Genomic DNA, 22,428 nt, shown 5'->3' with positions numbered 1-22,428 from the left:
TGGGTCCCGTCGTGCAGATTTGGCCCGCCGCCAAATCGCTCCCGCACGCCGCACATATGGAAACAGCCCCGGCCACTTCAATGTACCAAGCGAATCCGCATGTCGGCGCCGTATGCGGATTCGCTATGGTGGAAACGAGCCCTTAGATTTTCTGTGGTGCTGGGAATACACGGATACACATTAGATGGCTTGATAATTTTCGACATGTCCGATGACCCGCTGGATCGATACGGCGCTCTAGACCGCAGGCGGGACAATGGAAAAAGATAAGGAAAACGAGCAGAAGATAAGAGAATCGCCCGCGGGGACGAGCGGAAATCGATCCGGCGGCATAATCGAGCGGTACGAGTTTGTACCGTGTATTCCCGACATAAGATTTAGCTGTCAGATAATTTCCAACATGTTGGAAATTATCTATCTAACATCTATCTGCCTAGCAATTAAGCATTGTTCTACTCAGCAGGAGATAACCAGAAGACAATGCACCAGAGATAATGACCAGCCTCTACAGAAAATAATGTAACTAATAAATAATGTAATAACAGAAAATCTAACTGAAAATGGTATGGTGTGTACTAGGCATTAGAATCCCACACCGAAGGAGGCTTTGGTAGCAGAGTGCTCCCAAAGACAGCTGGCTCTGTACTGCGCCTACGTGAGCGCACGAGTGTGCTCGCCCAGGTGCAGTATGGAGCCGTCCATCTTCGGGAGCACTTGGGCTTCTGAAGCCTTCTTCAGCGGCAGAAAGCAGTATTTGACCAATTTGGTTGAATACTGATACTGGGGGAGCCAGCACTGGAAGGGGGCATCTGTGAGAGGAATGGGAAGGCTCTGTTGGTCCCAGAGCCTTCCCTCTTCTTAGGGTAAGTATCCAGTTAATGTGGTGTTTTTTTTTGTTTTTGTTTTTTTTTCCCCCAGCGGTTCCTATTCACTTTAGCTAGTGCCCCTGTACAAGTCCTGTGTCTTTGGATTAATTTAGTATGATGTGATCAGAATAAGAATGCTGACTTTGATATGGTGCATGAGTGGTGGTATTCATTACATTTTCATTTAAGTTTGTGTGTGTGTGTGGGGGGGGGGGGGGGGGGGGAGAGATTTGTGATTCTTACACAGATAACATTGTTTGGACAAAAGCCAGTAGGCTAAATATTTGGACAATCAAATGTATAGAAAATTTGAATTTTAAAATGTTTTTGACTGGATAGTTTTTCTTCAGCCATGACTGAGACACATTTGTGTTTCACTTACGTGGGGCCCCTCTGCAGCCGTCCTGTTCCGGGCTGCTCCTCCACGATCCTCCGTAATCCTCCGTTCTCTCACCACAATGTAGTTCCATTACTGCCAACTTGTAAGTCAGCGGCAACTGCGCCTGCGCGCCCCAAGCCACTTGTATTTTTCTTTGCGTTCATGTCTGCAATAGCATCCTGCAGAACAGGAACTCGTAGAAAGATGCGGACAGGGCGGCTTCAGGGGGCTTAAAGCGGATCCAAACCAAAAAATTTTTTTAATTCAAAATATTTAGTTGCACCACTCTGACACATACAAAGATAAATAAACACTCATTCAAGCCTATGATCATTTCAGTGCATGCTTTTCACCCTTCTCTTTTAATAACTAGGGTTATACTGGGGGCAGCCATTAGCAATTCCTCCATTGTCGGACACCATCTACTCCACCAGTTTGCCAGAAAAATCCCGGCAATTTAAAAGGAAGGGAGGGGTTCCTCCAATAAATGTAAAATATTTTATATTTGTCGTCATGCAACTGAAAAAAGGCTGCTATTTATTATTCTAATTTAGAAAATAGATTTTATTTCTGAAATCTTGTATTTTTAATTTGGGTCCACTTTAAGGGAGACCCCAGGTAAGTGAAACACTTTGAATTTACAGAATCCTCAGTTCTACTTCAAGAGACCTTTTTACATTGTAGACAAAGGCAACAATTCAAGAGGTACATGTAAATACTATTGTCTCACCAATGTATATTGTTAAAGGGAACCTAAACTGAGAAGGATATGGATTTTTCCTTTTAAAAAAATACCAGTTGCCCGACTCTCCTGCTGATCCTGTGTCTCTAATACTTTCAGCCACGGCCCCTCAACAAGCATGCAGATCGGGTGCTATGACTGAAGTCAGACTGGATTAGCTGCATGCTTGTTTCAGGTCTGTGATTCAGCCACTGCTACAGCCAAAGACATCAGCAGGACTGCCAGGCAACTGGTATTGTTTAAAAGGAAACATCCATATCCCTTTCAGTTAAGGTTCCCTTTAAGATTTCTGAACTCCAGAAAGCACACCATGTTTAAGAGGTTTAGGAACATTCCAATGCTGGCCACACACCATACAATTTTCTAAATATCTTCAATTCAAGAATTGCAATCAATTTTTCTGACTGACCGTAACATAACAAAAATCTGACCGATGTACCACACATGTTCAATTTTCCCCCATTTATGAAAACCTTTGCTTGGTTCGGAATATCAAGTAATTGTCAATCTTTTTTTTTTTTTTTTTTTTTTTTTTTTTTTTTTTTTATTCAAACTCAGCCGTTATGTGACCCAGATATGACCATGTGACAGCTGTGAAGCCATCATACGTGGGTCTCAGGTCTGCATCATAGTTTGATTTTCTTTCCTCTCCTCCCCCCCTCCCTCACTCCATCATCACTACAATATATCAAATAGTAATTGTCAATCTACTACACACTATTCAATTTTCATAAAAATTGATCAGAAAAATCCAACACTCCCTATCTTCTTTTATCGAATAAAAATGGGAAATTCGATCAGATTTCTTGAACTAATGGGGGGGAAAAAACGTTTTGATTTTTCGGGATACCCAATTGTTTTTATTGAATTGCCATAAAACTGGATCATTTTATTGTATGGTGTGTGTGGCCACCTTAAAGAGAACCCGAGGTGGATCTTCTGGGGGCAGATGGGACACAGAGCCATGTTCTCTGCCTAATGACATGGCTCTGTGTCCCCCAACTGCTGCTCTCTGCCCTTCCCCAGCGCGCTATAGCCCCCACTAACTTGGAGGTAAACAGAGGGGAGAGGAATTCCCTGTTTAAAACGCCCGCCAGGGGTGCTCTTACAGGGTTTCCTGACCTGCCATTGGGCATCTCTCTCCTCTGGCCGTGCCTCCCTGCACGCTATAAGAGACACACAGTCTCTCAGTGCAACATCGTGACCCAGGGGTCATGCAAGCGAAAGTGGGGCATTGCGGCCCACAGGAACAGCTGGGAGCGTTTTTTTGCGGCTACCTGATCCACTCAGCCCTGCGGATCATCAGGTAGCCTACTTTTTTTTTTGCAGTTAATGTGTTCAATTTACTTAGTGCTGTCTTTGTTTTTAACAGTTTGTTTATTTTAATTCTTCTCCAGGACCCAATCACATGCCTATGCAAGGACCAGGACCAAATCAACATAACATGTCAAATAGTTCAATGCCTATGCATTCTAACAATCATGGTTCCATGGGAGGCTATAACCACTCTGTGCCATCTTCACAAAATATACCAGTCCAGAATCAGATGAGCATGACTCAAGGCCAGTCAATAGGCAATTATGGCCCCAGACCAAGCATGAACATACAGCCAAATCAAGGTAACTGTATCTGCACAGCACTCCTGGTGTTACTGGAAAAGCCAGAAAACAATGTTAAAGCAATAAACCATCTTTTTATTGCAAATTTGGTGGAATTATGACCATATTTCTCCTCTGCTTCAACAGATTTTCCAGGGATAGTATATATTTAAAGGGAACTGAAACTGAGAAGGCCATGGATCTTTCCTTTTAAAATACCAGTTGCCTAACTCTCCTGCTGATCCTGTGTCTCTAATGCTTTCAGCCACAGCCCCTGAACAAGCATGCAAATCAGGTGCTCTGACTGAAGTCAGACTGGATTGCTGCATGCTTGTTTCAGGTCTGATTCGGCTACTACAGCAGCCAGAGATCAGCAGGTCTGCCAGGCAACTAGTATTGTTTAAAAAAATCCATATACCTCTCAGTTTAGGTTCCCTTTAAAGGGATTCTAAACTGAGAAGGATGTGTATTTTTCCTTTTAAATAATACCAGTTGCCTGACTCTCCTGCTGACCTTGTGTCTCGAATGCTTTCAGCCACAGCCCCTCGACACACATGCAGATCAGGTGCTCTGACTGAAGTCAGACTGGATTAGCTGCATGCGTGTTTCAGGTGCGATTCAACCACTACTGCAGCCAGAGAGATCAGCAGGCCTCCCAGGCAACTGGTATTGTTTGAATGGAAACATCCATATCCCTCTAAGGTTCCCTTTGAGTATAACTACTCAAAGACTACTGTTCAAAAAAAAAACTGTCTGAAATAGTGAAGACCTACTTTTACTTTCAATCTGGAGCGAAAACTCTATTCCACTACCTTACCTTATCTGGTTACCCATTAGCAGTTTGTTTTCCTGACTTGTGGCCATGTCACATGGGCGACTGAGTCGTCATTTAGCAGTTAGCTGCTTGCACTAGCTGTTGCTGAGACTAGTTTTAGTGTTGGCGACTGATTAGCAACCCAGTCTCACTTGTGACCTAGCCCTTACAGCTGTCTGTAACGAACACGGTAAATCCAGTGCAGGAGACTTGGGCGCAGCAGCGCAGGAGACTTAGGCGCCACCATAGGCCGTAATAGGGACTACGGCTATCGCAGGCACAGGGAGTAACTTCAGCACTGTCACAAGATGGAGCTGAAGTTGCTTTTAAAACAGTAATTTGGCTTCCAGCAATTTCTGGAAGCCGAATTATTTCATTCCCCCACTATCCATGTCTGCCTGGAGGGGGAATAGTAAGGCCCGGTTCACATTAGCGTTCCAGGTCCGGCTTCCCCGGACCCGGAATGCTCCGTACACAGCGGATGGTGAATGGATACATTGTTAATCAATGTATCCATTCACACTCATGCGACCGTCCGGATCCGATCCGGGAACGCAGCTCCGGGACGATCCGACTTTTTTTCCAACATGCTCCATTTTTCAGTCCGTCCCAGTGCGGCTGCAGTCCCGGGCCGGATCCTTACCCGAACATGCGGCCATGCTGTGCAATGAGAAACGGATGTTTCTCATCACACTGGCAATAGGACCGTATGCTTCCAGCACTGGTCCTATGCCACTTGGGGGGCCCGGACTACACGCCGGTATCCCCCATGCTTGCAGTGCCTTTCTGGCACTGCAATGTATCTAGTTCCGGCTACTTTATTGTAGCCGGAACTGATGCATTCCGGATCCGCAACTTGTGGCCACCCGTACGGTCTCTTTGCGGCCCCCGGACCCCAGACACTTGCGGACTCGAACCGCAAGTGTGAATGGGGCCTAACACGGCCCGGACTTGTGCAGCAGCAGGATCAGCCATATACTGGCTGAGTCCTGCGCCCAAGTCTCTGGCGCCGTTCTCTCGTACGTGTCTGTAATCCCTCTTTTTAAATAATAAAGGTTAACTTGTACATGGAAAACAAAAATCCACTGAAATTAAATACAATATTCTGGTACTTAGAAAGCATGTGTAATCCGTGTTAGTTTGAACTGTAGCGCAAACTTTTTTTTTTTTTTCCTGTAAATTGTATGTAATTTTTTCCCTTGCTTTGTAGGTCCTATGATGCACCAGCAGCCACCCTCACAGCAGTATAACATGCCCCAGGGTGGTGGACAGCATTACCAGGGTCAGCAGCCACCTATGGGAATGATGGGTCAAGTCAACCAGGGCAACCACATGATTGGTCAGAGGCAAATTCCTCCTTATAGACCACCTCAGCAAGGTAATGATTTTAGTTAGTGTTAGTTTTCGCAATCAAGGCTAGTTTCACTCTGGGCATCGCGTATCCTATAAAGACAGTATTGCAATGGGGGAAAAGTCATATTACGTATTACACGTGCAATGCTTCACTGCAACTGTAAATGCGCACATTGTCTGGTGCCCAGTTAGACATTCCATTAGATAAAATGTCAATCAGTCGTAAATTGAAGTCTAAACATTTGCACTCTATATATAAAGGGCTAAAATCACTCCAAAGACTGATCTGCATTGTTGTTTAGTAAAATAAGGTTGATCAGAATATCAATCGTGATATTTGAAAACTGAGACAAATGATTGATGGGCAGAAATTGCAAGTAGTTAGACATTCTATAACAGATCTACTACTGATAAACAATTGTTCCGTCTACTGTTGAGTGATCAGATGTCTTGGTAAATATCGACCAGTTGTGCATATGTATGTAATGTGCTTAGAATAGGACCCCGAAGAGACGATGTGTAATTCGCATTCCAGTTCTCTAATATAGACATGCCACAGCTTCCACCACCATTCACCACCACCTTTGAGTATAAAACCCCTCCACAGTATAGCCAGATGTGCCCCCAGTATGAGGCAGCCTCCCCAAGGGTTATGCACTGTACCCGAATTGTGGAGGCGGCAGTAAAGTAACCAAGTGTAGCATGATCCTGCACTTGTCAGCTGGCTGTCCTGTTGTGTCTGTGTCCTCCATCCTCCTGCAACATGGTGAGTACAGCAGGGCTGTGGAGTCGGTACAAAAATCTTCCGACTCGGACTCCTCCAGTTTATGAAATCAACGACTCCAACTCTGACTCCGGGTGCCCAAAATTGCTCCGACTCCTCGACTCCAACTCTGACTCCACAGCCCTGGTTGGTGCACAGTACAAGACTGACCTGTGCAGTACTGTCAGTGCCGATGCAGTGATGAGCTCTTGCCTAGCACTTGCTGTGCCTCAAGACACCACTAGATGGTGTCATAGATATGAAACACAATGAGTGCTAGGCAATATATTGCTGTGGTATGGAGGGCACAGAGACAGCGGGGAGCATAGCCAGAAGACTCGTGTATAAGCCAAGGGGGAGGCTTAACGGCTGGAAAATTCAACACACACACACCTCTTAGTTTTGTTTAACGTTAGGGGAAGACATTGCTTGAGGACAAGAACTTGAATTTGCAACAGATGATGGCTACTCCTTCTTTCCATAGATTAGGACCTCACAGTATACAAGGCCTAATGTAGGGTAGTGGTCATCCAGCTAATCCAGTCCTGTTATGTACAGGTGAGGTGGTGAGACAACACGTTTTTGCGTAGTCCTTTCGTGCAATAGGCTAGCATTGTACACTGTGGAAGTTTTGTGTATGGCATGGTAACTGCTGCAAAGAACAATGTGGACTGGATCTGTTTTTAGAAGGTTTTAGTTACTTTTTGTAGCATATTACAGAATGTATCAGCACTACATAAATCATAGTAAAAATGATATAGGTGGGGGGAAAAAAAAAAACTTTCAATGCCTTCACAGGTACATTGTAAAAAAAAATAATCGTTACCAAAAAGTAAACAAAACCCTCTATAGTCCGTTGGAACTACTGGCTTATAGCTTGCACAATTGCAATTCATAGTTACGTTTTTGTTTTGTTTCCCTTTTTTTTGTTTTTCCCTAGATGAAGAGAAAAGCAGAAGGCTCCCCAATATAAAGGGGCTTGGTAAATGCATCTTTCTTTTGCTTTTTTCTGTGGTTATCTTATGCAGTAGTTCAGTGGCCCATGTTTGCCACTCTATTAAAGCAGAACTCTGGGCATAGTATACATCAATTTAAATGACTAGTCCTCACTCTAACTACTTTGGCCTCCTGGATGTACTAGCTACGCCCAGGAGGCCATGTGCTCGTCCGCGCGCTCCCGCGGCCGATCGAGCGCGTGTACGCGCGCCCCCGGCCGTGGTTCGTTGGCCTGGCAATCAGTGAATCGGGATATGGTGCCCGATCACTGATTCCTCTCCCCCGCTGAAAAAGCGACAGCTTCTCTCGGAAGCTGCGCCTTTTCTGGCTGTAACGTCCCCCATACGTCACTTTAAGCGTATGTTACGCTTAGTGACGTCATGTAAACAACATCATGGCCGCCATCTTGTGGCCAAAAAGTAAAACTACAACTAAAAGTGAAAAAAATAAAACTAGACACATTTACATTATAAAACTATGGCTTACATCCCACCCTCCCAAAAATACCCAAATAAAATGTTTAATACAGAAAAAACATGTAAATATTTACCTAAGGGTCTAAACTTTTTAAATATCAATGTAAAGATGAAATATTTCTAATTTTTTTTATTTTTTTTTAAACTTGTAAATAGTGATAGATGCAAAATGGAAAAAAATGCACCTTTATTTCCAAATAAAATATTGTCGCCATACATTGTGATAGGGACATAATTTTAACGGTGTAATAACAGGGACATAAGGGCAAATACAATACATGAGTTTTAATTATGGAGGCATGTATTATTTTAAAACTATAATGGCTGAAAACTGAAAAATGAATTTTTTCCGTTTTTTTTTTTGTCTTATTATTATTCCTGTTAAGATGCATTTACAGTAAAGTGGCTCTTAGCAAAATGTACCACCCAGAGAAAGCCTAATTGGTGGCGGAAAAAACAAGATATAGATCAGTTCATTGTGATTAGTGATAAAGTTATAGGCTAATGAATGGGAGGTGAAAATTGCTCAGATGCATAAAGTGAAAACGACTGAAGGCTGAAGTGGTTAACAAGGATGACTTTCTACAATTGGTGCTCAAATACCTCAATCCCTTATCCACAGGGATAATGAAACTTAAATGGTATATACTAGTATAAGTACTCCAGTATATTAAAGGGTGTTTTTTTTTTTTTTTTTTTTTTTTTTTTTTTTTAATACTAGACACGTAAGCCATATGATTTCCCTGTCTTCCAAAGTTAAAAAATATTAATGTTCATGGCAAGTGTTCTTTGAAAACAGCAGTATAATCTCTGTAATCCTACTCGCGTGTGTGTGTAGCTCAAGTTTTTTTGTTTTTTTTAATTTGTTTTTAACTATGCAAAAGAATAAATGGAGGGCCCAGTTCACACTGGTATATAAAAACGGTGCGTTTAGCTCTGCTAAACGGACCAGAGGTGAACGGATCCTATGCTAATTGATAGAATCAGTTCACATTGCTCCGTTAGAGCGTGTCCGTTTGCCATGTTCCATTGAACAGACCACAAGCTTGGGGAGGCTGCAATAATTTTGGAGAGACAGATATGTCGCCTTGACGGGCTGATGCCCAGTAATCACAAATCAGTTTTTCATCTGACCAGTGTGAACCAGGCCTAAAGCAGCTGAGAAACCACAAAAAGGCTTTGAATGATGCTTAAAGTGTCCCTGAGACGAAACATCCTGCTTTAATACTATATACTAGTAGGGACTTGAGAACAGACCCTTACCCTGCTGTCTGTTTCATCCCGATCTGCCCTGTGAACTTGTAATTCCCCCCCCCCCCCCCTGTAAAAAACAGACTGAGCCAGAGCCGGGACAAGGTCCTCCAGCACCCAAGGCTGAGACCCCAAAGTGCGCCCCTCCATCCCTCTCACCCCAGCCATCCTACTGATTGCTATTAGACTAAGAGGCACCCCAGGGCCCCCAACCCATTAATCTCTAGTTATCTGGCTTGCAATCACTGCCATGTAGCAGTCTGCTTAAACCCGCTCCCCTCTCTTCCTGTGTTCTCCCCATCTGTACATAGGCATCACAGAGAGCAGTGCCTGTGATGGGAGAAACGGCTAGGTAAAGATAGATTTATCTACCCAGATAATTTGTGTCCATACCTGAGTTATCTCTCCCCATCTGAACCAGTAACATACAGGGACACTGCTCTACTGCCCTGATGACTGTACATAGATCAAATGCAGCAGCTGTGCGTGTCTTAGTTTTACATGAATAAGTAAAATTGTGCCTGTGTGTATATGTCTGCAGGTTTTTTTCCTAATAGAACTTTACACACAGTGACACTGACCCGGAAGCAGGTGGCGGTCATCTTGGATTTTAGACAGTATAAAAATTAAAAACTAAGAATGAAATGAGAACAGAAGAGCAACAAGAATGACAGTAATAGCCTGTATTTGGCCTACACTTTCATGGGTATGTTTATTTCAACCACCTAAAGACCGCGTTCACGTCGATAGGCATGAACACAACGGCTCCCCCAGGACCACGCAACGCCAGTTGGTGTAAAGTCCTGGGGCGTGGTTTGCAGGGGATCACACGCGTATCTCCGCTTGAATGACGGAGCTCCGCTATGTGTGTGTTGACTTTAATATTCATTACAGGTTTGCTTTAAGCTCAGCAAGGCAGAGTGTGGAATCCTACTACAGCCTAAAGCAGTTTTAAAGAGAACCCGAGGTGGGATTTTATTATGCTAGTGGGGCACAGAGGCTGGTTGTGCACACTAACACCAGCCTCTGTTGCCCCATGGTGTGCCTTAAAGACCTCCCTACCTGCGCGCCGCTATACCCCCGCAGTGCTGGCGACAATGTTTACCTAAGCGCTGTCTGTCAGCGCCGCTCCCCCGCCTCCTTATCGGCGCTACCCGCCTGTGTCCCTTCCCTCCCGCTGATTTGGAGGGAAGTGACGTGGGTGGGTAGCGCCGATACGGAGGAGGCGGGGGAGCGGCGCTGACAGACAGCGCTTAGATAAACATTGTGCTGGTGACACGCTGCGTGTCGCCAGCACTGCGGGGGTATAGCGGCGCGCAGGGTGGTCTTTGAGGCACACCATGGGGCAACAGAGGCTGGTGTTAGTGTGCACAACCAGCCTCTGTGCCCCACTAGCATCATATAATCCCACCTCGGGTTCTCTTTAAAAAGTAAGCAGTTAACTGACAATAAAATGACTCCTTTCCATGTTACTAATATTCTATTTATCATCCATACTACACATAGAATTATCTCATAAGTTTTTCATTTTACTTTAAACATTTTAGAGTGCACTCAAATTAGCCCCTTATTAATATTAAAGTGACAATACTAGTATAAATATACTTTTGTAACTTATATAAAAAAAAAAATCCTGAGGGAGATCATGTACCGCCCCATAGAAGCTCCTGGTGGTCATCACCTTTACCCCTGCAAGCCATTTTACCCTGATGGCACTGTGACAGTGATGATCCTCCAGTTCCGCGCATTCCAGTAACGGGTACTGTGGAAAGGTAAGGAGTAAGCCTTAATGGGGTTGTAACTAGTTTACCTTCATGTAACTGGAAGCAGCAGGCAAGACAACGGGGCACTTGCTCTCTCTACGTTCAAGTGCTGGGGTGGGAGGAGGATTGCTTTATAGTAAAGTCAAGGGAGAGTGGGGACCATCTGATGTCATACTGGAGAGGTGAGTATGACCGTTTCTCACTATATATATTTTTTTTCTTTTTTTATTGCTCTGAGATCGTTTTTAGATTATCTCCTCTGTGTTGGCTGAAATGGAACAAATAACACATCAAGAAGGTTAAGGAGAAGACTTTAGCAATGTTGCTGTCAATCATCATTCAAATAAGTGATTTAAATGAACCAATGGATATGTATTTTTAGGTCCACCTCAGCAATACTCAGGCCAAGAAGACTATTACGGAGAACAATATAGTCACGGTGGACAAGGTCCTCCTGAAGGCATCAATCAGCAATACTATCCCGATGGTAAATATTTTACATTAATATGTTCATTTTTCCCCTTTTTTTATGTTTAGAGCTGAAAAGCTATGAAAATCGGATGGGAAACAAATGTCCTCAGAGTAAACTCTGGCAATAACCTATTAAGTCAGGATTTTGATTTCCATACAGCAGTTTCTGGAGGAGTTTATGCATCAGATGTTTACGTTGTTTGGCCGTTTCTGCTTCATGGAGCTATGAAACAGTGATAAGTGTATATGCTGAGGGAGGGGGTGATTGCATGTCTACTTTCTTATAAAACAAAGGTATTTAAAGGGAACATGAAGTGAGAGTAAGAGGAGGGTGCCACCCTCATTTCCTCAAACTATGCCAGGTGCTTGGCTGCCATGGTGGCATACATGTAAAAAGGGCACTGGGAAATTTGGATGCAGTTGCCATTGCAAACTTCCCAGCGGCGTAGAAAGATGCAGTTTGGCTGCCAGCTAGTGCTGGTGGCTAAATTGCACTGTACTTTTCATAATTTGGGCTCAGTCTTTTGCCGGCGCCCAAATTACCTTCTGATCGCCGCTATAGCCGTCATTCACATTACATTCTATGGCGGTACCCAAATGTCCGACACCCATTTTGCCTGTCTGCCATGGTGATCTGACTTTTTCGTTTTTGAGTCACACACCTGCAACAAGCATGTAGCAAGTCAAGTCAGACCAGTCAAAGTATCTGATCTTCATCACGATTCTCAGTCAGTGACTTAGAGGCAGAACATCAGCACAGAAGTCAGGTGACTGTCATTGGCTGTTAGAAAAAATATAAATTGAAGATGGCAGACTCTGTATTCCTCCCACTTTAGATTTTCTTTAAAAGGGTAGATCTCCTCTTCACCATTTGTTTTTTATTATGCAGGGCAATTTCCTGCCTTTTTTTTTTTTTTTTTTTTTTTTTTTTTTTCCTTCTTCTTCCCCTGCAGACAGGTTGTTTTTCTGTTTACACTGTGCTTATGTTAAAAAATACAGGTGTTTAATCGTATACATACTGAAAATATAGTTTACTACAAGTGTAAAGGCTCATACACACATCAGACTATAGTCTTTGGAAAATGAAAGATCACAGACCAATCTTACCACCCTTCATGTAGTATGAGAGCCATACTCTACACAGTCTTTTCTATGGAACTGAACTCCCCATCAGATAGAAATCTTTGCAAGATGCTGCACACACAGATGCTGTACAGACACAAAAGATCTGTTCCTGCCAAAAATCCATTCCTGCAAATTGCAATGATAGTCTATGAGATCTGCAGATCATCATACACACATGATTTAACTGACATTCATCTGCAGATCAAGCAATCATCCGCAGATCTGAAAATCCATCCTGGTGGATCTGATCTGCAGATGAATGTCAGTTAAATCATGTGTGTATGATGATTGGTCTGTGATCTTTCATTTTCCAAAGACTATAGTCTGATTTGTGTATGCACCTTAACACAGGCACTGGTGCTGAGGGCCCTCCCTTCAAGCCTCCAGTACTTGTTCTTGCTTAGGGTACGTACAGACATACGATAACGATCGTTCGTTCTGAACGACGAACGATAAAGGAGGTATCGGCCGATGATCGTTTGAAGAAAGGCTACTTTGAACATCGTTCGTGTACGAACGATCTTGGAACGAGCGTTGCGTGCGCAACATGATTTATAAACTGATTTCAAACACAAGTGTCAAAAAGAACTGTTTGAGCATGTGCAAAGCTTTGAGAACGAACGATCAACGACCGATCGTTGTACAGACATTACTTTTTGAACGATGGTCGTTGGAAAAGATCTGGCAGAATGGATCGTTCTTTACCAACGACATATCTCGTTGGTCGGTCGTTTTAATGATCGTTCGTGCACTTTTTACGAACGATCGTCGGGCAATGCCGTCGGTAACGATCGTTTTAAACGACTATAGTCGCATGTCTGTACGCACCCTTAGTCTACAGGCACTGGGGCTGAGGCCTCCCTTCAAGCCTCCAGTACTTGTTCTTGCTGAGGCCTCCCTTCAAGCCTCTAGTATTTGTTCTCAGGGCTGTAAAGTCAGAGCAATTTTGGGTGCCTGGAGTCGGGAAAAAATGCACCGACTCCAACTCCTAATGCATTTAAACTGTAATTAATAGAAAATATGATAAAATGTTCTATTTCTCAGATATTAGTCATCATAAACAATTTATATATACAGTTATAGCTGTGCTTAGTACACAAAAATGAAATAAACCAATCAAAATTAGTTCCTTGTGCTGCTTCAATAAAGCAGTCTCCATATTGATTGTGACTGTACAGTATATATGATGTGTACACAGGAATCTCTCTTATGTACTAAATAACATCTATGCTGTAAAAATAAAGCATGTGTAGCTGTGTCACTAATAGAGATGGTCAATGAGATGGAAATAATTCTGTGTTGATGCTGATTTATGCAAATATGTGCACTCTGCTCATGAAATCAAATAATTTGATATGTTAAAATTTGGTTTGGCGACTACAAATTAACCACTTGAGCCTAACTGGACAAAAAAAGTTTCACCTCCCACACCAAAAAATACCCACATAAAAGTTTTAATAAAAAATTACAATAATAAAAAAAAAACCATAACTAGTTACCTAAGGGTCTGAATTTTTTAAATATTCATGTCAAAGGAGTATATCAATATGATTTATTAAATTATTGGCTTCTAAATAGTGAAGGATGCAAATTTCAAAAATGCACCTTTATTTCCAAATTAAATATCGGCGCCATACATTGTGATAGGGACATCATTTAAATGGTGTAATAAGCAGGAGAAATTGGTAAATAAAGTACATAGGTTTTAATTATGGTGGCATGTATTAATTTCAAACTAATGGCCAAAAGCTGAGCAATATTTTTTTTCCATTTCTTTCTTAATATTCCAGTTTAAAATGGATTTAGAATAAATTAATTCTCAGCAAAATGTATCACCCACAGAAAGCCTAATTGGTGGTGGAAAAAACAAGATATAGATTAATTCATTGTGATGAGTAGTGATAAAGTTATTGGCAAATGAATGGGAGGTGAAAGCTGCTCAGATGTTAAAAAATCAACCCTGTAGCCTGAGACGGATGAAAAGAAAAGTTTGTTTTTTGGTTTTTTTTTTTTTTTTTATTATACATACCTGGCCTTCCTCCAGCCCCCTTCAGGCCAATCATTCCATCGCTGTCGTCCTCCGCCACCTGGATCTTCTACTATGAGTCCCGGTAATTCAGCCAGTCAGCGCAGTCCCACAGCCAGGAGCGTTCTGCATCTGCGCAATAGTGCTGCACAGATGTAGTAAGCTCCCAGCGGCGGAGTGTGTGCATGTGCACTATGCCAGACTGGCTCAAGTACCTGGACTCGTAGCAGAAGATCCAGGTGGCGGAGGAGGACAGCGAGGGACTGATTAGCCTGAAGGGGGCTGGAGGAAGCCCCAGGTATGTATAAACCTTTAATTTCATCTGTCTCAGGTTTACTTTGTTGCACAGTAGTACTATACATATGCACTCCCCACAGAGCTTCAGGGAATCCACTGAGAATGTTGTGCACAGACATTGTCTATCACCCATAAACCTGGTTCAGATTGTGCATGAAGAATGTGTAATAAAGGAAGAATCTCCTAATTCCCCTGCAGAGTACCTGCACATCACTCTTACATCTACCCACACTTACCTAGGGCCTGAAAGATGTTCTTTGTTCCGGTCTGTACCTTTTACAAGTACTCTTAGGGCTCTTTCACATTAGGGCAGATTTTCTGCTTTTCAAAGCAACGGGTAAAGTTTGCGTTACCCAAGGTGAAATGAACGTCCATAGACTTTCATTTTAGCTTTCACATATAACGCAGCCTTTTTGTGCGTTGCGTTACACTGCACCCAGGCGCAGTTTTTCGGCCGACGCTAGCTTTATGCGTTACAATGTTAGTTAATGTAAAACGCACACTATGCGCGTTTTTAATCCGTTAATGCAGGCAATCAGTCCCAGAATGCAACAGAGGAACAATGTAGAAAGTTGAAAACTAAAAGAAAAAAAAAATACCTGTGTTTTCCTATGTGCTGTAACGCATTGAACACGGATTAAAAACGCACACTTACTGCAGTGCAACGCATATCAAAACGCATTAAAACGCATACAACAAAACGTATGCTTTGAGCGTTCTCCAATGCAAGCTCTGATGTGAAAGAGCCCTTACCAAGGACTAGTTTTAGTCTAAAGGGAATAAATATGGCAGTCTACATATCCTTCTCACTTCAGTTGTCTTTTAAAATTACTAAGCGTTGGCAGTTAAGAGACAAATTTCATGTTGCATACTTTCAATCAACAAGATTGTAATATTTACAATTAGAGGAGTCGGTGGAATCCTAAACTGAGGAGTCTGAGTCGGTGGATTTTTGTACAGACTCCACAGCCCTGCTTGTTCTTGCCAAGTCCACAGGCACTGGGGCTGAGGCCTCCCTTCAATCCTCTAGTACTTGTTCTTGCCTAGCCCACATCCACAGGCACTGGGGGCTGAGTTTTCTGTACAGCCAGGTCTTTGTTTACATCCAGTGGTGCTGCTCCATTCTAGTGTAGATTGACAAGGAAAAAGTGAAAGTCAGCTGTGCAGAGCACACAACCCCTTAAGGTGGCCATACACTGGTCGATGTGCCATTAGATCGACCAGCTGACAGATCCCTATCTGATCGAATGTGATCAGAGAGGGATTGTATGGCTGCCTTTACTGCAAACAGATTGTGAATCGATTTCAGCCTGAAACCGATTCACCATCTGCTGAGCTGCTCCTGCCGCCTGTTCCCCCCCCCCCCCCCCCCGTATACATTACCTGATGCTGGCTCCCGGGCATCTTCTCCGCATTGCACGGCTCTGTTCTGGCTCCATTACGGCGCTTCCTGTGTTACTCCGTGACCAGGAAGTTCAAATAGAGCGCCCTCTATTTGAACTTCCTGGTCACTGCAGTGACACAGGAAGCGCCGGGATGGATGGAGCCGGAACAGAGCCGTGCAGCGTGGAGAAGACGCCCGGGAGCCAGCCTCAGGTAATGTATACTTGATCGGATCGGCCGCCGCTAGCGACGCGCACTTTACCCGCGGGCGATCGAGGGTAATTTCCCGCACGGCACGATCGACGGACCGATCCGATTTCGGGAGGAAATCGGATCGGCGGCTGCGTTTACCGCAAACGATTGGCAGCAGATTCGATCCCAGGATCGAATCTGCTGTCGAAACGGCCGGGAATCGAGCCAGTGTATGGCCTGCTTTATCCCTTGTGAGGCAAATGAGATTATAGCAAGTGCAGGGGCACCCAGTATAAATGAATTGTTCAGGGAAAATGTGTGGGAACACACCCACAACTTTTTGTTGTGGCTTTTTTTTTTCCCCATGAGTAATTTCTGCCAAAATCTGAAACAAGATTGTTTCAATATGATGCGCTAATTGCTTATCCCTGTTTAAAAAAAAAAATCCTCATTTGCTGAACAAAGCCACTCTGAAATGGTGTGTTTGTGTTACTGTGTGACATGAAACATTTTACATTTTGTTTGGCAATTTTGGTGAGCATGTATGGCCGGCCCACCATATTCTGACTAGTCCAAAGGCTACATTCACACTGAGGTATTGCGTCAGACAATATAATCGCTAAAGCGATGCAATGACATTGACATGCTAGAGGTGTGTTGGAATCAATCTGCATAACTTGAAGCATAATTTGTGCATTTAGGGCTGGTGCACACCAAGCGGGAGGCGTTTTACTGAAACACTCCCGGGGTGAGGCATTTTTTTGGATTGCGGAGGAGTTTCTGCCTCCATTGTAAAGTATAGGAAAAACGCAAACCGCTCTGAAAAACGGCAGTTCAGAGCGGTTTTGCAGGCGTTTGTTACAGAAGCTGTTCAGTGACCGCTTTACTGAAACAATATATGAAATCTACTACACCAAAAAAGCTTCCCAAAACTGCAAAATGCTAGGTGATACGCTACAGGAAAATAAGAAAAAGCGTTTCAAAATCCGCTAGCATTTTTGCGGATCTGCTAGCGGGTTTTGGTGTGCCCCAGGCCTAAGAGAGATTCAGACTTGTATCTGCTGGAATCGCAGACGATTCATTGCAAACGTTTTACTGCACTATTGTGATATTTGCATTTTTTTCTGAAACCGTAGCCATTGATTTCCTTTGATATAATTTTTTTTTTTTTCCTCCCAAATCAGAGGCCTCCTAAAAAAAAAACGCAGCAGCACCATAGATTATTTTTATGCGATTCCACTTGTGTTTTGTCTGTGGAAAAACACTGCATATTTGCGTGACCTCTGCCCATTTCCACTAGGAGCTATTTTCCAGATGCAAAATTTCATGCGAATTTGTAAACGTACGTTTTTACATGCAAATTCACATTCATAATCACTTTTTCCCATTTCTATTGAAATTAATGAAAACTCACAGGAAAAAGCATAAATGTAAAAACTGACAGAAAATCACAACTGACAACACTGCTGTGCAGATTTTATAATTTTTTTTTTCTCCATACAAATTTATACAATGGAAACCGACTCATTGAAATACATTGCTATGCAAATTTGTGCAAACAAATTTGATGTACAGGCCCACGAGTTGCAGTGAAGCACACATAAGTTGCTTCGCTTGCCATCACATGATGCGACTTTCTCCCTCCGCTGTGTAACGATCCTGTTTTCACAGGGAACGCAATTCTCCAGTGTGGACGTAGCTGAAGTTATTGCAGTGCTACAGTATGTGTGCAGATCCTGCTGACACACGTCCACTAAAGTTGTGGTTAAAAAGCAGTGAAATGGAAAGCATCACTAATCTGACAAGCTGAAAAATTATATCCGTCCAAATTTATTTTGGTAGCTTCTACTTGAGTCACACTACATGTTTATTATTTTACCGACTAACATGACAAAAACTAAGGGCTGGTGCACACCAGAGCGATTTTGAAGAGTTTTTTAAAACTCTTGCAGGGGGAAACCGCTTGGGTAATGTATTTCAATGGGCTGGTGCGCACCAGAGCGGTTCGTTTTTCACCCAAACGCAAACTCGGGGGCTGAAGCATTTTTAGTTTTCTGAGGTGTTTCTGCCTCAATGTTAAAGTATAGGAAAGTAGAAAACTGCTGTGAAAAATGCTAGATCAGAGCGGTTTTTCAGGCGTTTTTGTTACAGAAGCTGTTCAGTAACAACTTTACTGTAACAAAATATGACATCTGCTACACAAAAACGATCCAAAAAACTCTAGGCATGTTTAGAAAACGTCTCTAAACATGCCTAGAATCGCTCTGAAATCTGTTTCGAAAACCTCTAGCGTTTTGCGGATCTGCAAGAGGTTTTTGGTGTGCACTGGGCCTAAGTCAGACTTGGTCTTTGTTTTTACTATTAGCAGTAGAATTCAATGCTTTCCAGTTACAGAGAACCCGAGGTGGGTTTGAAGAATATTATCTGCATACAGAGGCTGGATCTGGATATACAGCCCAGCCTCTGTTGCTTTCCCAAACCCCCCTAAGGTCCCCCTGCACTCTGCAATCCCTCATAAATCACAGCCACGCTGCTGACAAACAGCTTGTCAGAGCTGGCTGTGTTTATCTCTATAGTGTCAGTCTGCTGCTCTCCCCGCCTCCTGCAGAACTCCAGTCCCTGCCTGCATCCCTTCCCTCCCTGCTGATTGGAGGGAAGGGATGGGGGCAGGGACCGGAGCTATGCAGGAGGCGGGGGAGCAGCTGAGACTGACATTACAGATGTAAACACAGCCTCAAAGCACGGCTGTGATTTATGAGGGATTGCAGAGTGCAGGGGGACCTTAGTGGGGTTTGGGAAAGCAACAGAGGCTGGGCTGTATAGGCAGATCCAGCCTCTGTATGCAGATAACATTCTTTAAACACACCTCGGGTTCTCTTTAAGTCAGCAGGTGGCGCTCTGATCAAATTTTTTCAGTGCTCCTACTATGGAAACATATTACTGTATAGGAAAATCTATCTTGGTACAAAGTCTGATAAATAGATATTTTTTTTTCTTTTTTAAGGTCCCATTGAAAACTTGATTGAAGAGATCAATTTTCCAACGCAATAATTGATTAGTGTAACATTTTGAAATTATCAAGCTCAAAAACCAATTGTGAAGCTGCCTGTAGCTGTGCTTCCATCCATCCTGTGAGCAGATTGGGGTCTTACAATGGATAATGTGGGCAGGCAGTGAAGAAATTACCTACGCAGCACAAACCCTTATATGGGCAATATGCAAACTACCACTATTCCTCAACGATCTTTAGTTGAGGTATCCCACTTCAATGCCTTGTTATGAGCTCCCTGAACAGTATTCTAGTACAGCAGAATTGCTCAGAGCAGAGCATGCAGGCCTTCCCATCTCCTTAGTTGAGATGAGCTGTGAGATTCTAATAAATTCAGATTGTATGCAGTGTGGCATTTGGTAAAGGTGTGCATCTGATAGCCCCGGTTACAAGCTTCATTAAAGCACACCTGAAGTGATTTAGATATGAAGGCTGCCATATATTTTTCATTTTAAACAATGCAAATTGCCTCTAATACTGTTAGCCATAGGCCCCGAACAAGCATGCAGGTCAGATGTTTGTGACTGAAGTCTGACTAGATTAGCTGCATTCTTGTTTCAGGTGTGTGATTCAGATACTTCTGATGCCAGAAAGATCAGCAGGCAACTGGTATTGTTTAAAAGGAAATAAATGCAGCCTCCATATCACTCTCACTTTAGTTGTCCTTTAAATTTGCATGCAGTTTGAGCATATTTGCATCTTGTTGGCTATTTTCTATGTCCGTTAAGAAATTACAGCATGATCTCTGACAGTTGTCTGGCTAGTGGAGTTTGTGAACCAACGTGTCCTGATGGAAACACAGTTTAATGAAGGGGTCCCCATGGCGAACTCCATCCCTATTTGCCAACTGTCTTCAGGTCGGAGAGGCATTATAACATGGAAGTTCACTACTGTCAGACTCAAAACCATGACCTAAGGAATTCCTTCCCTGCTTGTGAACTTTCCTAACTTCTACCCATCCCATCATTGGGATGGGTACCACTACACAAATAATTGAATGTGTGCATTAAACACCAAGTGAACACCTGACATATCTGGCTAAGCAAATTTGGCCTAATTGGCTATTCATGAGGCAATGCTCATGCAAATATGCATTCGCTTTCGCATGCCAACTTATGCAGGGTCAAAAACCAATGCCGCAAAGCAGTCGCCCTGCGGGAATTAGTTCATGCTGTAATAGCACTATCCAGGAGCGCCACGGAGAGGCTTCCCAATGCCCCATACATCCAGGGGGACCATGGGGTCCGAGGCGCTCTCACTGCCTGGGAACCACAGGCGCCCCCCCTTCCAAGTGTGGCCAGCGTCGTGGAGAGCCGTCCGCACCCACCTCCCAATATTTAAAAATAGGCACTTACCTTAACGTCCATTGCGTTCTGCTACTGAGCATAACTTCGGTGCAACACATTTGAAAAGGAAAGGAATGAAGCATGGGTCGCACTGAGCTTTGGAGCTCAGGGCTGGCTCACACACAGCACTCCAAGGGGGGGGGGAAGACAGGCGCAGACGGCCCACTCCAGGGCTCACACCACCTGGAATGAGCCATCCACCACCCGCCTCCAAAGGGGGGATACAAAATGAACCACTACATAAAGAATTGAATGTGTGCATTAAACACCAAGTGAACACCTGACATATCTGGCTAAGCAAATTTGGCCTAATTGGCTATTCATGAGGCAATGCTCATGCAAATATGCATTCACTTTCGCATGCCAACTTATGCAGGGTCAAAAACTAATGCCGCAAAGCGGTCACCCTGCGGGAATTAGTTCATGCTGCAATAGCACTATCCAGGAGCGCCACGGGGAGGCTTCCCAATGTGTATTGGGATGGGTACGCCAGCTAGTCATATACAGTGTAAACTAACCTGCCTCTGCACTGCTGAGATTAACTTTCTGTAGGCAGCTTTTCAGGTTCTCATCAGTTCCTGTCTTTTTCCACCCTGTTCTGTGTAATAAACCATTCACCCTTCCCATGCATTTCCAGTTTTATAATAAATTAAATTAAACAGCAGTGAGAAATGACTTCCTGTTGAGGGCAGGGTGGTGGGAGATGCAAGGGGCTTTTATAAATACTTATGTCAGACACACTGCAGAGTGCTTTTTAATCAGTTTTTTTTTGTTTTGTTTTTGAAAACGCGATCCTATTGACTTGCACTAAAACCACTGCAAAATTGCAGCAATCTCGTGATCGAGAAGTCATGATTTTACTTTGATTTTCATGCAACTCAAACAGACCGTGTTTTTAAAAACTGAAAAGCACTCTGCAGTTTGTCTCTGACCAGAGAGTATATGAAGGATCAAATGACACTGAGCAGTGCTGCAGTGGAAGGAGGTGGGTTGGGGGTCAGGTGATCTGCTGTGTGCTGGGGAGGGACCTCACTCCACTGGCAATAAGGAGCAACTGGATGCTACCAGGCTGGATCCTTCAACATATTTATTGCAAGAAGTATAGACCTGCACTGTACAAAATATTGTGTATTGCTAATTTATGTAACTTAATACTATCAAATTAAAAATGTGAGGTTGAATGAGTTCTTGGTTAGTGAAAATGTTCCTTTTTACTTCCTATAAATCCAATGGTGTCTGAAAGTCTTTACATGGCACATCATATCCACATAGCCATTGCATTGTTGCATCAGTTATTCCTCCATTCACTTTCTATTCATCTACTTGATATCGAAGCCATATGATGGTCCTAGAAAATTTCCACAAGCAGCAGTTTCAACAAAATACCTTTTTGGGATAAGATTTGTGCATGGTTTGAGACCACAAACTATGTATTTCTTCCTAATAGCCGTGTTCATGTAAAAAAGCAGGTGCAAGAGAAATGCAGTGGCTCCTTAGAATACTGTATTTTGTCCCGTCTAGATATCTGGCTGTATAAC

The 22,428-nt window shown here is 43.3% G+C and overlaps 1 protein-coding gene across 4 annotated transcripts in view; it reads left to right on the top strand.

Annotated features, from left to right (window-relative positions):
• Positions 1-22,428, top strand: part of SS18 (SS18 subunit of BAF chromatin remodeling complex) — a 64,141-nt gene that overhangs the window by 21,865 nt on the left and 19,848 nt on the right. For 2 of the 4 annotated variants that reach the window (XM_068237288.1, XM_068237290.1), the window contains exons 5-8: positions 3,385-3,606; positions 5,610-5,777; positions 7,456-7,497; positions 11,384-11,488. In XM_068237288.1, coding sequence (XP_068093389.1) covers positions 3,385-3,606; positions 5,610-5,777; positions 7,456-7,497; positions 11,384-11,488 — 537 coding nt within the window. The remainder of the gene's footprint in view (positions 1-3,384; positions 3,607-5,609; positions 5,778-7,455; positions 7,498-11,383; positions 11,489-22,428) is intronic. The other 2 variants (XM_068237289.1, XM_068237291.1) reach the window with 1 other exon arrangement.

Source organism: Hyperolius riggenbachi, chromosome 5 (assembly GCF_040937935.1).
Source record: "Hyperolius riggenbachi isolate aHypRig1 chromosome 5, aHypRig1.pri, whole genome shotgun sequence".
NCBI lineage: Eukaryota > Metazoa > Chordata > Amphibia > Anura > Hyperoliidae > Hyperolius > Hyperolius riggenbachi.
The sequence above is the reverse complement of the archived record's forward strand: the minus strand, read 5'-3'. Positions and strand labels throughout refer to the sequence as shown.